Source organism: Diplotaxodon limnothrissa, linkage group LG17 (assembly GCF_057381915.1).
Source record: "Diplotaxodon limnothrissa isolate DT_005_m linkage group LG17, D_limnothrissa_male_GT1.1, whole genome shotgun sequence".
NCBI lineage: Eukaryota > Metazoa > Chordata > Actinopteri > Cichliformes > Cichlidae > Diplotaxodon > Diplotaxodon limnothrissa.
This window is the reverse complement of record NC_140612.1, coordinates 40,927,347-40,943,220: the sequence shown is the minus strand read 5'-3', so window position 1 is coordinate 40,943,220 and position 15,874 is coordinate 40,927,347. Positions and strand designations below refer to the sequence as shown.

Genomic DNA, 15,874 nt, shown 5'->3' with positions numbered 1-15,874 from the left:
TTCTATTAAATACCAGAAGCAGCTGCTTTCATAGCTACACTGAGCTTCATGCATCAGTGAGAAGAAGAGAAGAGAGAAGAAAAAGGCCAATGGACGGAGGTTTTGTTTTTCATCAAAAAACATCTTCTCAATTAGTTATTTTGCGTATGGCATTGTGTTATTTTCACATGCTTACCTTTACAACAGGTAAGGTTTGCAATACTTATGAGGAATAAAAACAATGACTGACTATCCAGCTACACTTCATAAGGTTGAGTCTCAGCTGTTAATTACAGCTTGTGCTCAACCAGGAGCCACATGTTCTTGTCCCAGTTTATCATCTTTCCCACTTGGCAGCTGTTTTCATCGTTGCCTTCGTGGCTGTTTCCATTTGTGCTTCCCCGATCCAGGTACCGTCACTGTAACGCATCAGTTCAAGGCACAAACGCGTCCTCGCTGCTGTGTGTTACGTGGTTGGAGTTTATTTGGAATCAGTGACCTCTGCAGAGTGTCCCGCCTCCAGCAGGACCAGTTAACTGGCTCATCATCAGGTTTAACAGCTTGCACCAGATGCACTGGGATGCTTGTGATGCACCGACTGGCCGACCACGATTCACCGTAACAACCAGTGTTTCAGCTCTGATGTGAACCTGCTGCCGCTTCATTGGGCTGGTTTAGCAGTCGCAGGCCGGGCCTTGCTGGGCTCAGCTATCGCCTGAGTGTTATCAGTTCGAGCTTTAGCGGTCTCTGGACGGGTTTTGGACTCTTTCTTTGGCGCTGGGAGGGTCAGCGGTTCCCAGAGGAAGAACTCGTGCAGGAGCGTATTAACAGGATCCGGACACTCCATCATGACCATGTGACTGCCGTCCTCCAAGACCTTCAGGAACGCCATTAGAAGTATCTGATAAAAATAAGGATAAGAATAAAGGTTAGACTCATCACCAGCTCAACACTTTCTGAATGATATTGTCAAATATTTCTGCAAATAACAAACTACAGTTCAAATGAATGAATCAGAGTCAAAGTGTGAATCCAAACAAAACCTTTTGGTCCTTTTTAGTGGGCGGAAAACAAGCACATTATGTGTGTAAGTTGACAGAAGGACACGATTTGGCATTTACATGAATTTCTGTGTCTCTTCTCATGAATCAGCCACTAAAGTTCAGCCGCTGCATCATCGTTTTAGCTGCTGTTTACCTGAGAATTTGTTAAAGCAGCTGATTTTTTTAAACATTCACTGGATGCTGTAAACTGACCTGATTTCATATTTCAGCTTGTTACGGTGAATTTGTTTGCAAACTGCTGCTCGTTTAGCAAAGCACTGATTCAGTTGTTTTTCTGGCCACCTGAGAATTATATTTCTATCTTTGCTTTGATTACCGACCCCTGAGGGAACGATCTGTTTCCTAAGCTAATTTCATCGCTGCGTGCAGAGCAGCTATTTTCATCAGAGAGAAGAACCAGGCTGAAAGATTATCAAATGTTCACCAGAGAGTTCAACTTGAAACACAAAGCAAGGTGATGATTCTTATCTTATATTACATAGCTTTGAAATTATGACGCTCTTCCACGTCTTTGTCCCGTCTTCCTCCAATCACCCCAGCTGGTTGCAGCAGATGGCCCCGCCCCTCCCTGAGCTGGTTCTGAGGTTTCTTCCTGTTAAAAAGGAGTTTTTCCTTCCTACTGTCACCATAGCACTTGCTCATTGGGGATCTTCTGATTGTTGTGGTTTTCGCTACCTTACAATATAAAGCACATTGAGGCACCTGTTGTTGTGCTTTGTTGCTGTATAAATAAAGCTGAACGTCTGTTTTAATGAAGTTTTTTAACTGGATTTTCTTCTTTCCAAACTGGGACACATTTCTTATTCTTTTCACCACAGAATGATGTTTTCAGTCCACAATCTGTTATTTATAATAATAATAGCTTCATTAGGAAGTGTGAGACCCCCCACTTACTTCTGCCATTCGTTGGTCCTCTTCAACAGGGACAAATTTGTCATGCATGCCATGCACCAGCAGGACGGGCACTGTCAGCTCAGCGTGGTAGACCTCGTCCCCCTCAGGCCAGTACTGCCCGCTCATCATGGCACGCAACACAAAAGACGACACATTGAAGGCATTGTTCTCTTTCAGCAACTGCTTCTCCCTGGCGCCCTGCCGAGCAAAGCCCGCCCTGCAGAGTAGACGACATTTATACCAAAGAAAAAATTATTTTAAACATTAATTTAACAGCAGATTAAACATAAGAAGAATTATCCTACATACATGATATTACACATACAATAAACAGGATTTGCTACTACAGACAGTTTTACTGTCTGCACGACTTTTATTTCTTTGTCAAACTCTCTTACTCACACTCTTTCTGCAAAATGTGTAAATACGATTGGTCTTAAATAAATATTGGCACTATGATGTAATATTGAAAAAGCAATGTATAACACTGCAAAATACCCAACTGTGTGCACATTTCATCTGACTGGACTCATTGCGTTTATGTTTAGGAGGCTACAAACCTGAACTTCAACTGTTTAGAGAAACAGAAAACAAACTGAGTCGTGCCTCCTTCCTTGGAGGATCTTTCAATTTCGCTGTCTTACTTGAGAAAGCACCAGGCGAGCAGCGGGGAGAGGCAGTGAAGCACACAGGTGGGCAGGTTGAAGATGGAGCAGAGGCTGGGCTCCAGAGCTGTGGGACCGCCGCCGTTGATCATCACCATCTTGTGAATTTGTTCTGGATATTCATGAGCCAGGAAGGTGCAGAACGACACACTAGACAAAAAGAACAACAGGCCGGTTACAGGACAGACTGAAAAAACCAGGTAATCATGCTGTGGTAGTCATCTTTGAAATCTACTGTTCAGAATTGGCCTTTTTTTATGTGTGAGTCCAAATATTGTGCCTCACTTTTTCACTTGCTCACATTTTCACAAGTCAGCACGTCTTTAAAGTCTGGATTAAATATAGTGTGTAAGAAACTGAGCAATAATTATCACAGTTAACAGCAATAACACTGATTTTAATGGCTATACAGGAAGTAAAAGGAAGTTAGTGTAGCATAAGACCCAGCTAAATAACAGACAGAATAAAATTTAGCATTATTTATATTCACTACACTCGAAAAAGTATTTATGCACAAAATGCCGACTTCAAGTCATTTGTTTGCAGGAAATTACAGGAATTTGATTACGTGTAAACTTTCCATGTAATTTTTGTTACATACAATGCAAAACACACTTATTAGAATCTGGTCAAAAGGAGTTCACTGGATGGGCATAGATTCAGTTTACAGGTTTATTCAGGAGGCAGAGCATACATACTAACTGAAGGCTGGCGGTTTGTGGGTGGTGCCAAATATCCTTGGGAAAGATTCTAAACCCAAGTTAGTCCCCAACCCCAACCAATCACAGCAGATGGCCCCGCCCCTCCCTGAGCCTGGTTCTGCTGGAGGTTTCTTCCTGTTAAAAGGGAGTTTTTCCTTCCCACTGTCACCAAAGTGCTGCTCATAGGGGTCATATGATTGTTGGGTTTTTCTCTGTATCTATTATTGTACGATCTACCTTACAATATGAAGCACCTTGAGGCGACTGTTGTTGTGATTTGGTGCTATTTAAATAAAAATGAATTAAAGTTGCTCTCTGATGCATCCATCAGTGTAAATGTTAGTCAGAAAGCACATATGCATAGAAAAAAGTGCTTGGATGAATCATGCAAGTTGTATAAAGCTACCTGAGTGCTGAGTAGAGTAGAAAAGCACTTTATAAGAACCAGTCTGTTTACCATTTATTCTGTTGTATTTTACTCAAAGTTATTGTTTCATGCTTATGAGGGCAAAGAATCATTTATTTAGTTAGACTAGAAAGTCCCTTTGAAATTAAATATATATGTTATTCACATACTAAATGTCTGTGCTGTATAATTTACATTTGTGGTTTTAATTATAGCTCTAATTATAGAAGTTTAACAGTTCTTCTTAACATATCTTTTGTTACTGTATAGCATGTCCCACTGTATGTTGCTACACCTTTTGTTTACTGGCAACTTTATTTTCCATAGCTTATTATGATGTGTCTAAAAAAACTATTTTTAGAATTAGTTTTGAACATTTTTAATTATTCATCCCTTGTGGTCTTTGAACCAGTGTATTTGTTTTTATTGTAGCTTAATTGGTGTTATTTTTGTACTTTTGATTGTTTTTAATGTATTTAATCATTTTTGTGTATCACTTTATAACTGCTGTGACTGTTAAAGTGCTTGAAGTTGGTTTGGTAAAATTCTTGTTTTATCTTCATGAAATCTAAATATGTTGAATTTTAATGAAACTGCAGAGTAAATTCTTATATTTCAGAACCTCCAGTAAGATCTCAGATCTTTGCCTGACAAATGACTGAAACAAAGAGGCGCTGAGGTTTCCTGAACACTTCTGGATGACCTCCGGACCGTGTTCTGTTTGAACGCTGTGATCTGGGACTCACCCGTAAGAGTGTCCTATGAGGATATTCCTCTTCCGAGCGTATCTCTTGAAGATGATTCTCATATCCTCAGCCAGCGCATAGAACGTATACGCTGCAGGAATCTGGGGTGCTGAGCTGGCTCCGTGTCCTGCCAGGTCCGGGGCAATCACTTCGTAGCCCAGCCGAGAAAAGAAGTCCAGCTGGCTTCCCCAGATATCCAGCGAACCTCCGACTCCGTGAATGAAGAACAACGTCACATCTGGATGTGTCCCTTTACAGGCTGATATCTTCCTTTCACAGTCAATCACCACAGTGCGCTTGGGCTTCCGCCTGCGCTTCCTGGGTTGCTGAGATTGGTCAGTCTGTCCAGCAGCAGAAGCCTCACCCACTGCTGCTGCTGTGTCGGATGCGCCGTTGTTTCCAGCCGTGAGAGAGTCTGATCTCGCCTCAGGAATGCTGACGGGCGGCGACGAATTACCACAGTCCGTCAGTTCTACCTCCATGGTGCTGTTGGGTTCTGTCTCTCCATTCTGGCAGCTTTTCAGCTCTGCACTCGCCCTGTCACCCAAGTTCTCAATGAACAGCTGTCCGTTACGGTAAACTGTGATTTTTCGTTTGCAGCTCACACTCCCACCAAGCCCGGTGGGCTCCTCCACCACCGGCCTGTCGGGGATGATATGCCGAACTCGCAGAATGCGGCCCGGTTTTACCTCCACAAACTCGTAGCCATCAGCAGGTTCTGAGGTTTCTACAGGAACCACAATATTGGTCGGCTTTGAGGTGAAGCAGCAGAGCAGACCTTCCAGAAAGCTGGTCAGCATGGCTGCCAGTCTGCAGGGAATATAGTCACATAAAAACACACATAAGAAACACGAGCGAAGAGGGTCATTGAAGAGATGCAGACAGGCAGCAATGTGAACCTTTATCATACAAGCAAGCTCTCTAGTTAAGCCAGAATAAGAACACAAAACTATGGCAAAATGATTCTCTGCTCATGTCATTAGAAATTCGCTCAGGAAGATGAATATGAGGAGATGAAGGCACAGTACACATGCATACATGCATCAAGCACATGCATTTGGAGAAACAGCAGAGTTAAATGGCAAATATTAAGTAAATATATGCTGCATGTCATTTAAGACTTCTCTACATCAACTGACTATCTGGGAAGCTTAAATGTACCATTCAGAGAAATAAACAAGTTCAGGTGCCTTTACAACCCGGCATCTGTTTACAACTTAAAGCCTTGCTGCTTTCTGTCAGATGTAACTGATCACCATCTTTACTCAGCACGGCCTTTCGTGGTATTAATAGACATGAACGGATGGTAATAGCTCCCTGAGTTAAAGCTGTCCACCATGTGATCGCTCTGCAGGAGCAACACGCAGCAGTGCTACTGGTTAAAACCACACAACAACCCATCGGTGATTAAAGGTGCTTTTTTTGAAGCGTTGCTCAGTGATTATTGAAGGATATTCATGAATAAAGAAAAGCCAGTGTTACTTTGGTGTAAATTAAGCTCATATAGACAGCACGCTCTTCTTCTTCTACTGTATATCATATTCTTCAATTCCAATACAACCACCTTTCTACTTCCTTGCTTCTTTTGAAACTTCTGCAACAATTTTGTAACTAAACAGCCCCCAAAAGGTGTCGCTGTGCATTACACAGGTCCTCCTGCAGTATCAGTTGTTGGTTGATTATCTGCTATGGCAACAGCAGCCATGCAGGGTCTGCAAGCGTCTCTGCTGGCCGCATTATCCTACCTTCCTCCCTACTAGAAAGGATTATACTCTCAGTCTCTCTGTTTAAGTCCACAGAGCACAATCTGTCTCTGGATAAAAACAGGAAACTATGGCACTGTGCAGAGACAGTTTTATACTGTTGCGTTTTTCTCTCAACTTTACATCAGCTCCTGTTTTCATGTGGGGATTATAAGCACAACGTAAAACAATATTCCTGCTTGGCCCTTTTAGTCCTTTCTGCTTATACTGGCACATCCACTCTCCAAATAACAGTGCGGTGCTGCCTGTACTGACAGGAAGAGGCTGAGAGCGGCATTTTCACATAAGTGAGGGTCGCCCATTCATCTCACAACAAAAGGCATCATTTTGATCAGGCAGAAGGAGTGACGCATTTTATTTCCTGTTCCATTTGTATAAAATACTGGCGAGGCTGGATCATAACCTGAACCAGCTTACAAGCATAAAAGATAAACATTTATCCATCTACCACGCCCCCTGTCACATAGTCCGATCCCCCCTCATCCCCCTCACCAGAATTTACATTTCAAATATTGTATAACAAGACAAAACTGCAAACTCATAACTAACTGAAGCCTTTGATTGAAATACCAAATAATGACACTCGTTCTCTCTTTCACACGTGGCATCACTTCTGCTATTGTTTTGTTTGTATTAAGTGCACACATGAGTCTGTGACAGCAGACAGCCGATCCCTCAGCATGTTTGTGCTCTCTGCTCATGTTGCCTTCATATTGAATCATTTTTGGCTTTTTAAAGAACTTATTTTAGCATCGCACTCAACAACAAACAAATCCTCCCAAACATAAGAAGTCCCTTCAAATTGCATTATGTTTCTTCACGTCAATATACGGGCCGCAAGTGACGTGGGCCGCAAGTGGCCCCCGAGCCACGAATTTGACACCCCTGATGTAAATGAACTGAACACAAAGAAGGTCTTAACACAATCAGGACACATTCACATAGATGCAGAGTGGGAAGGACTCTTTTTTTTAACATATTGTAACACAAAGTCACACATGAAAGTACCTACATTCATCTAACACTATATTTTTTATGCAAAGTACAGCAAGGGTGTTACTATCTATTGATTGAACCATGATGAGCTTATGTTCACAGGCAGATATTCACAACATCCTCCCTGTGGCTGTGCCGTCCATTTAAATATCACCTGATTAAAGTCGTCCCTATTAGTGAGTTTGCTTCTTGCTAAAGTTCCTGCTCGGGCCCTGCGGTCAGAGACTGTGACTGGCTGTTATATAACATTGCATGCAGGTTAGACACAATCACAGTGGGACTGATGCGCAGAAAAACGAGTAGAGACTGTAATTCGGATTAAAAACAACTGCATTAGCTTCACTGTTGCTATAGTCTCACACTTATTTAATCAGTGTATTAGTTGTGCTGCACCATTAAAGATCCATTGCATTTGCTGACATGTTTGACACAACTAGAATCACATAGCAGGTGTGGACTGAAGCTTTGAAATGTGATATGTTAGTAAGTTATACATTTTTATAACCAGTTTGTTGTAACTACAAATTCATCAAAGTGACCATTAAGAAATAATTTAAGCAAAACAACAACGAAAATCCATCTCTAATGGTTTGGGTGGTGGTCTTCTTCTTCTACTACTACTACTAATAATAATAATAGGAGTCTTGTACCTGGTATTTAAAGCTGCTGGGCCCATCCATTCACTAAACACAATCAAAGCTCTTTGAATAGACTCACTGTCTGATGCATCAGGTGAAGCAAGTGCCAGAAGGTTTCTCTTTTCAGTGTACACTAGAATGTAACGTCAAATAAAAATCCTTTTCGTTATTTACACGAATGACCCGTGCGTCTTCAATGACGGAGCTCACCTTTACATAGCGACCTTCGTCTTGCCTCCTGCAGAAATCCTTAAACTACTTTATAATCTGAATATTTACAGTCCGCAGAAAAAAATGGGATAAACACACTAATTAAATCAGAAGGCTTACCTTTCCCTGTTTCCCTTCAAATTCCGTCTAATTTTTCAGATTGTTTTCTCGTCAAGCATCGGGGAAGTAGGAGAACTATAATCTGTTGCGGTCAATCCAGTAATCTAATTTATCTGGATTTTGTTGCCCTGTCCACATGGCGGCCAGTATCGACCGACTGACAGCGCATCTCTTTGTGGGTCACAGGTAGATCCACATATCTGCGCGCTCCAGAAACTCCACGTCCACGCTGAAATATCTGCGCGTGCGCTCAGAAACCCACCGGAGCTCCGCGGATGTTTTTAATCCATCGATAGCTGATCGTCTTACAAACACCGTTGGCTCCCTGTTCTGTTAGTGGGAGTGAACACTTGTCCCCTGCTGCTATGTAAGGGGAGACCAGACAATTGGAGAGAAACCTGTTTGTCCGGCGGGAAAGGTGCCAGTGAAGTAAAACCGATTAACATTTAAATCAATTAAAAAAGCAAAGAAAAAGAAACGTAAAGAAGGGTGTGTGTCGGGGGGGGGGACAACAATACCTGCGGCTTTTCTAAAATAAAATAAAAAGTTAATATAAGCATAAATGTTTGAACAATTGACAATAAAAATCTTGTTGGTCGACATACATTTAAGGGCATGAAGTGTTCCTGCCTGTGTGTGTGTGTGTGTGTGTGTGTGTGTGTGTGTGTGTGTGTGTGTGTGCGTGCGTGCGTGCGTGCGTGCGTGTGTGAGAGAGAGGGGAGGGGGGGTGGCTTTTCATCCGAAACCCACTGGCACACTTTTAGAAAGCACTCAGTCCATTCTTCCTTGCCACCTTTCCTCACCGCTTCCTCTTTGTTTTTCTTGCATCTTGTCTGCTTCTCTCTCTCTCTCTCTCTGCCACACCCCTTTGTCTCTCTCTCTCTTCTTTTGTTGATCAGGAAAGCAAATTAGCTGAGCCACAGTTTCCCTTTAAATGTGGTCAATTTCTTAGACAGCCTTGCTTAACAAAACCATGAATTCTTTCACTCACTTCTAATAATACTTCCTTCACCTCACTTTTAAATAACTCTCTTTACTCACTTTTCGCGGATGACACCACAGTGGTTGGACTCATCTCAAGGGGGGATGAGTCGGACTACAGAGATGAGGTCAACAGACTGACTGAGTGGTGTTCAGTTAACAACCTCCAACTGAACACCACGAAAACTAAAGAACTTATCTTGGACTTCAGGAAGGGCAGAGCAGACCCGGCCCCACTTTACATTCACGGGAACTGTGTGGAGAGGGTACACTCCATGAGGTTTCTGGGCGTGCAGATCTCTGATGACCTCTCCTGGACTACAAATACCACGGCGGTGGTAAAAAAAAAAAGGCCCAGCAGCGTCTCCACTTTCTGAGAGTGCTCAGGAGGAACAACCTGGAGGAGAGGCTGCTGGTGACATTTTACAGAGCCACCATAGAGAGCATCCTAACGTACGGCATAACAACATGGTATGCAGGGTGCTCAGCTGCAGACAGGAAAGTACTGCAGAGGGTCATCAACACAGCCCAGAAGATCACTGGCTGCTCTCTGCCCAGCCTGGAGGTCACTGCAAACTCTCGGTACCTCAGCAGAGCTGGCAATATCATCAAGGACCACTCTCACCCCAGCAACCAACTGTTTGAACTATTACCGTCAGGCCGACGGTACAGGTCACATAAAACCAGGACAAACAGATTCAGGGATAGCTTCTTTCCCAGAGCTATCACCGTAGTAAATAAGCACAAAAACAACTGAACCTATTCCATACCGTCACTGTCATTATATTATGCTGCTATTCATACTGTCATCATATTAATGCTGCTATCCTGTATATATTGTACATACTATTGTTTGAGTACTTACGATTGTTTTTTTTGTACTTTTTATATTTTACATTTATATTTATTATTGAAACTTGCACCAAGGGAGTGGCACTCCAATTTCGTTGTACTCTGTACAATGACAATAAAGGCTATTCTATTCTATTCTATTCTATTCTATTCTATTCTATTCTCACCAAGCATTTTGCAAGCTAGATTTTACACTGGTTAACTTGAAAGGTCAAATTCTGAAAGTGTCTTGGTTTGAATATCAATGACAGGGGCGATCGTGGCTCAAGAGTTGGCAGTTTGTCTTGTAATCGGAAGGCTGCCGGTTCGAGCCCCGGGCAGTCTCGGTCGTTGTGTCCTTGGGCAAGACGCTTCACCCGCAACGGTGCCCTCTGACCACCACCTGTAGGCAACCTACTGGTGGTGGTCAGAGGGCCCGGGGGCGCCAGTGTCCGGCAGCCTCGCCTCTGTCAGTGCGCCCCAGGGTGGCTGTGGCTACAATGTAGCTGCCATCACCAGTGTGTGAATGTGTGGATGACTGAATGTAGTGTAAAGCGCTTTGGGGTCCTTAGGGACAAAGTAAAGCACTATACAAATTAGGGCTGCCACGATTAGTCGACTATCAAAATCGTCGACGACTGATTTAATAGTCGACGCATCGTTTGAAGCTTTGTAAGATCCCAAAAGACGCAGGAATAAGTAGCAGGATTTAAGAGTGTAATAACGGACTGAAACAGAAGATGGCAGCACTGCATGTACAAGGATGCCAGCTGCCGTTAAACACCAAAGAAGAAGTAGCTCTGTCCCAGAATTCATAGCGCGGCCCAGCTATGAATGCCGCCATTCCAACAATGGCGGCAGCTACTTAGTTTTAATATTACTCTTATTGTTCTTTCTGGGTCACAAAATAAACGTTTAACATATTTTCAGGCGAGAATGTAGCTGTGTAAACCTCAAATATCTGCTCAGTTTATCAAGACACCACATATTTTCAAAAGCGCTCCGACGTTTTCGGAGACGTCTGTTACCCACTAGCTCGATAGCTAGCCGGGGGCTAGGCTCACTAGAGCCGGTGAGAACACCGGACTCCCGGCAAATCATTTTCAAACCCACCGCCGTCTTTCGCTACTCAGGTTAAACATGATATATGAGTCACTTAGATAACTTAAAATGTTATTGTTTGGCTTTTTTAGTATTTTATTTGTTCCTGAGTAAATCGGTTTGGCTGAGATTAAAGTTATAGTTTTTACACAGCTGAATAAACCTCAAGCAGACAGCTGATTATCAGAAGTGTGAGATGCTCGAGAATTTACTCCGGTGTCCTGTTATATTTTAGATAGCAAGGAGTTTATTAAACTTCACCGAAACAATCTGCAAATTTCATTAAACTTTAATAAACTATCATCTTGTCTTTATTTTTAGTTAGCACATACCTTAAACACTTAAAGCTGTAAGCTAATGATAGTTATATAAGAGCAGATGCTGCCGGTGCAATAAGCTGTACATTTTATGTCCAATGGATGATGATCTGATTAATCGGTAGTCGTTTGTGGCAGCCCTAATACAAATACAGGGCATTTTACCATTTCAGATGACCCCTCCAGTTAATGAGAAGTCATAAGCACAGAACATTCAGTTCAGTTAAATTCAATTCAGACTCATTTATACAGTCATCCTTCAAGACAACAGTAATCTAAAAGAGCTTAAATACGTTAGTTTGTGAATCTGAATACTCTCTCCATCTACTTAGCATTTATCCTCCAGCATCATAAGGCCCCGTGGCTGCTGTTGCTATGTAACTAAGCCACTCAGCCAGTTATAATTTAAGTGTCCCTGTTATCCAGAAGCCCCATTTAAATCCAGATATTTTGCTTTTTTGTTTGTTTGTTTTTTGCACAAATCTTCTTAAGTTACAGTGAAAACAGATGTCATACACAAATAATATTCTCCCCATCTTAGCATTTTTTTATGTTTGATTTTATTTTTAATTTATTTTATTTTTTTGTCCTTTTACATCATACAGAGCTGCTGTGTAAGTTGCCATGGCTGTTGTTGCTATGTAACTACTTGTAAGGAGTCCAAGGAGGCAGGTGACAGCGAGGTGGGAGAACATACAGAAACCAAAACCCAGCAATCCACGAGAAACCGGAAGGACTGGCAAATCCACTCATGCACGGTTATAATTTACATCTCCTTTTCAATTCAAGTCAATTCAATTCAATTCAATTCAATTCAATTTTATTTATATAGCGCCAAATCACAACAAAAGTCGCCTCAAGGCGCTTCATAGATTCAGAGAAAAACCCAACAATCATATGACCCCCTATGAGCAAGCACTTTGGCGACAGTGGGAAGGAAAAACTCCCTTTTAACAGGAAGAAAGCTCCGGCAGAACCAGGCTCAGGGAGGGGCGGGGCCATCTGCTGCGACCGGTTGGGGTGAGAGAAGGAAGACAGGATAAAAGACATGCTGTGGAAGAGAGACAGAGATTAATAACAGATATGATTCAATGCAGAGAGGTCTGTTAACACATAGTGAGTGAGAAAGGTGACTGGAAAGGAAAAACTCAATGCATCATGGGAATCCCCCGGCAGCCTATGCCTATTGCAGCATAACTAAGGGAGGATTCAGGGTCACCTGGTCCAGCCCTAACTATATGCTTTAGCAAAAAGGAAAGTTTGAAGCCTAATCTTGAAAGTAGAGATAGTGTCTGTCTCCTGAATCCAAACTGGAAGCTGGTTCCACAGAAGAGGGGCCTGAAAACTGAAGGCTCTGCCTCCCATTCTACTTTTAAATACTCTAGGAACAACAAGTAGGCCTGCAGAGCGAGAGCGAAGTGCTCTAATAGGGTGATATGGTACTACAAGGTCATTAAGATAAGATGGGGCCTGATTATTTAAGACCTTGTATGTGAGGAGCAGGATTTTGAATTCAATTCTGGATTTAACAGGAAGCCAAAACAGGAGAAATCTGCTCTGTCTTTCTAGTCCCTGTCAGGACTCTTGCTGCAGCATTTTGGATCAGCTGAAGGCTTTTCAGGGAGTTTTTAGGACTTCCTGATAATAATGAATTACAGTCGTCCAGCCTGGAAGTAATAAATGCATGAACTAGTTTTTCAGCGTCACTCTGAGACAGGATATTTCTAACTTTAGAGATGTTGCACACATGGAAGAAAGCAGTCTTACATATTTGTTTAATATGTGCGTTGAAGGGCATGTCCTGGTCAAAAATGACTCTAAGGTTCCTCACAGTGTTACTGGAGGCCAAGGTAATGCCATCCAGAGTAAGAATCTGGTTAGAGACCATATTTCTAAGATTGTCAGGGCCGAGTACAATAACCTCAGTTTGATCTGAATTAAGAAGCAGAAAGTTAGCGGCCATCCAGGTCTTTATGTCTTTAAGACATTCCTGCAGTTTAACTCATTGGTGTGTGTTATCTGGCTTCATGGACAGATAGAGCTGGGTGTCATCGGCATAGCAGTGTAAATGTATGCTATGTCTTCTAATGATGCTGCCTAAGGGAAGCATGTATAATGTAAAGAGAATTGGTCCTAGCACTGAACCCTGTGGAACTCCATAATTAACCTCAGTGTGTGAAGAGGACTCTCCATTTACATGCACAAACTGGAGTCTATTAGATAGATATGATACAAACCACTGCAGCACAGTACCTGTAATACCTACAGCATGTTCTAATCGCTCTAATAGGATATTATGGTCGACAGTATCGAACGCTGCACTGAGGTCTAGCAGGACAAGCACAGAGATGAGTCCACTGTCAGAGGCCATAAGAAGATCATTTGTAACCTTCACTAAAGCTGTTTCTGTGCTGTGCTGAGCTCTGAAACCTGACTGAAACTCTTCAAATAAACCTCTGCAGATGATCTGTTAGCTGTTTGACAACTACTCTTTCAAGGATGTTTGATAACCTAATTTCCCACGGGATTAATAAAGTATTCTGATTCTGATTCTGATATGAAAGTGTAATGGGGAAGGCTTTAGGACCCAGGGGACCCAATGGAGGGTATAAAAGAGGAAGTAGCAGCAGGTGTTCTTGATTTCCACTGACAAGCAGCTGTGAACAATGGTTGTGTGAGTAGGTGAAGAGCCTGAGAAGTTTTAATTGTCTGCTACACAAACTGTTGTTTTAAACCTCTACAGCAGAGGTTCCAGAAGTGATTTTAGAAGATAAGCCAAGATAAGCCAGGTGTGCAGCAAACACAGTTGTCTGCTGCAGGGCAGGCTGCACATGTGAATTTGTCACTGTTTTTTCCTCCTTTTTGTTGCGTTTTTGGTTTTAGTAGGGTCACCTTTTAAAACTGTTTTTTATGCCGGGTTTGTTTTTATTTCTACTGGGCTGGTGCAATATTAGTTGGGCAATGTGCAATCCCTGAGCTGGGCTCTTACCTTAGGGGAAGTAGGTCTTTTTAGAGGTGCTCCGTGTGGATTTGCAGTGAATAAGTTTTATTAAGAGTGATTTTAGTGCCACCGATTATTGCCTGAACTAAAACACTTAGTGCATGCGATAAGTGTTCTGTTGGGCTCGTATTTATTTGGGGTGGATTTGTTTCTTTTAAAGCAACGAGCATCTGGGACCACCGGGGTAAAGCAAGCCCTCAGGTGATGGCTGCATTGCTGGCAGGTTGCACCAAGACTATCTTGTGGTCGTTAGTGACCTTTCCCATTTCGATGTTTTAGGCCTTTTGCAAACCCTTTGTGTTCTTTTAAAATAATAAATTTTAACATATCTGACTGATATTGACCCTCTTGTCCCGTTTATTCTGGGCTCGTTCCTGTGAGAGCTTTGGGCCTGAAAGTTTGCACAAGTAGTATAGAGGCCCTTAGCGGTTATTCGGTGGCTTTTACTCGCTACAAAAGGAAGGTTGGAGATTGGCCTATAATTAGCTAAGACTGCTGGGTCTAGAGATGCTTTTTGAGTAAAGGTTTAACTACAGCCAGCTTGAAGGCCTGTGGTACATAGCCGATCATTAGAGATAGGTTGATCGTATTTAAGATCGAAGCATTAATTAATGGCAGGACTTCTTTGAGCATTTTGTAGGAATGGGGTCTAAAAGACACGTTGATGGTTTGGAGGAAGTAATTATTGAAGTTAACTCAGAAAGATCAATTGGAGAAAAAGAGTCTAACTTAACATCAATGGTACTAAGAGTAGCTGTAGATAATATTACATCTGTGGGATGATTATTGGTCATTTTTTCTATAATGATAAAAATTTTATTTGTGAAGAAGTTCATGAAGTCATTACTAGTTAACGTTAAAGGGATGGTTGGCTCAACAGAGCTCTGACTGTTTGTCAGCCTGGCTACAGAGCTGAAGAGAAACCTGGGGTTGTTCTTATTGTCTTCAATCAGTGATGAATAGTAAGATGTTCTGGCTTTGCGGAGGGCTTTCTTATAAAGCAGCAAACTATTTCTCCAGGCTAAATGATGATCCTCTAAATTTGTGACACGCCATTTCCTCTCCAGATTACGAGTCATCTGCTTTAGGCTACGTGCTTGAGAATTATACCACGGAGTCAGGTACTTCTGATTAGAGACCTTAGTTTTCACAGGAGCTACAGTATCCAGAGTCGTACGTAGTGAGGAGGTAAAATTATTAACAAGATGATCGACCTCTGTTGGAGTAGCGTTCAGATAGCTACTCTGCTCTGTGTTGGTACAGGGCATTGAAGATGATAACAGTGGGTGGATTATATTCTTAAACTTAGTTACAGCGCTTTCAGAAAGACATCTACTGTGATAAAGTCTACTCTCCACCGCTGTGTAATCAATTATTGTAAATGTAAATGTTATCAGGAAATGATCAGACAGCAGAGGGTTTTCAGGAAACACTGTTAAATGTTCAGTTTCGATGCCATAT

The 15,874-nt window shown here is 42.2% G+C and overlaps 1 protein-coding gene across 1 annotated transcript; it reads right to left on the bottom strand.

Annotated features, from left to right (window-relative positions):
• Window positions 1–640: 640 nt before the first annotated feature.
• abhd8b (abhydrolase domain containing 8b) lies at window positions 641–5,255 on the bottom strand. The gene is made up of 4 exons (XM_085376206.1): window positions 4,456–5,255; window positions 2,582–2,752; window positions 1,938–2,154; window positions 641–880 (listed from the first exon to the last, which is right to left on the bottom strand). Exons 1-4 carry the CDS (start codon window positions 5,253–5,255, stop codon window positions 641–643), a joined length of 1,428 nt encoding a protein of 475 aa, XP_085232332.1.
• Between the last annotated feature and the right edge of the window lie 10,619 nt (window positions 5,256–15,874).

What these genes read in the sequence shown, in the direction of transcription:
- abhd8b (XM_085376206.1), bottom strand. Translation starts at nt 5,255, where the DNA reads ATGCTGACCAGCTTTCTGGAAGGTCTGCTCTGCTGCTTCACCTCAAAG. An exon ending in CTCATAGGACACTCTTACGG is followed by an intron (nt 2,753 to 4,455) that starts GTGAGTCCCAGA and finishes CTTTTTGTCTAG; the next exon opens with TGTGTCGTTCTGCACCTTCC. An exon ending in AGGACCAACGAATGGCAGAA is followed by an intron (nt 881 to 1,937) that starts GTAAGTGGGGGG and finishes TATTTTTATCAG; the next exon opens with ATACTTCTAATGGCGTTCCT.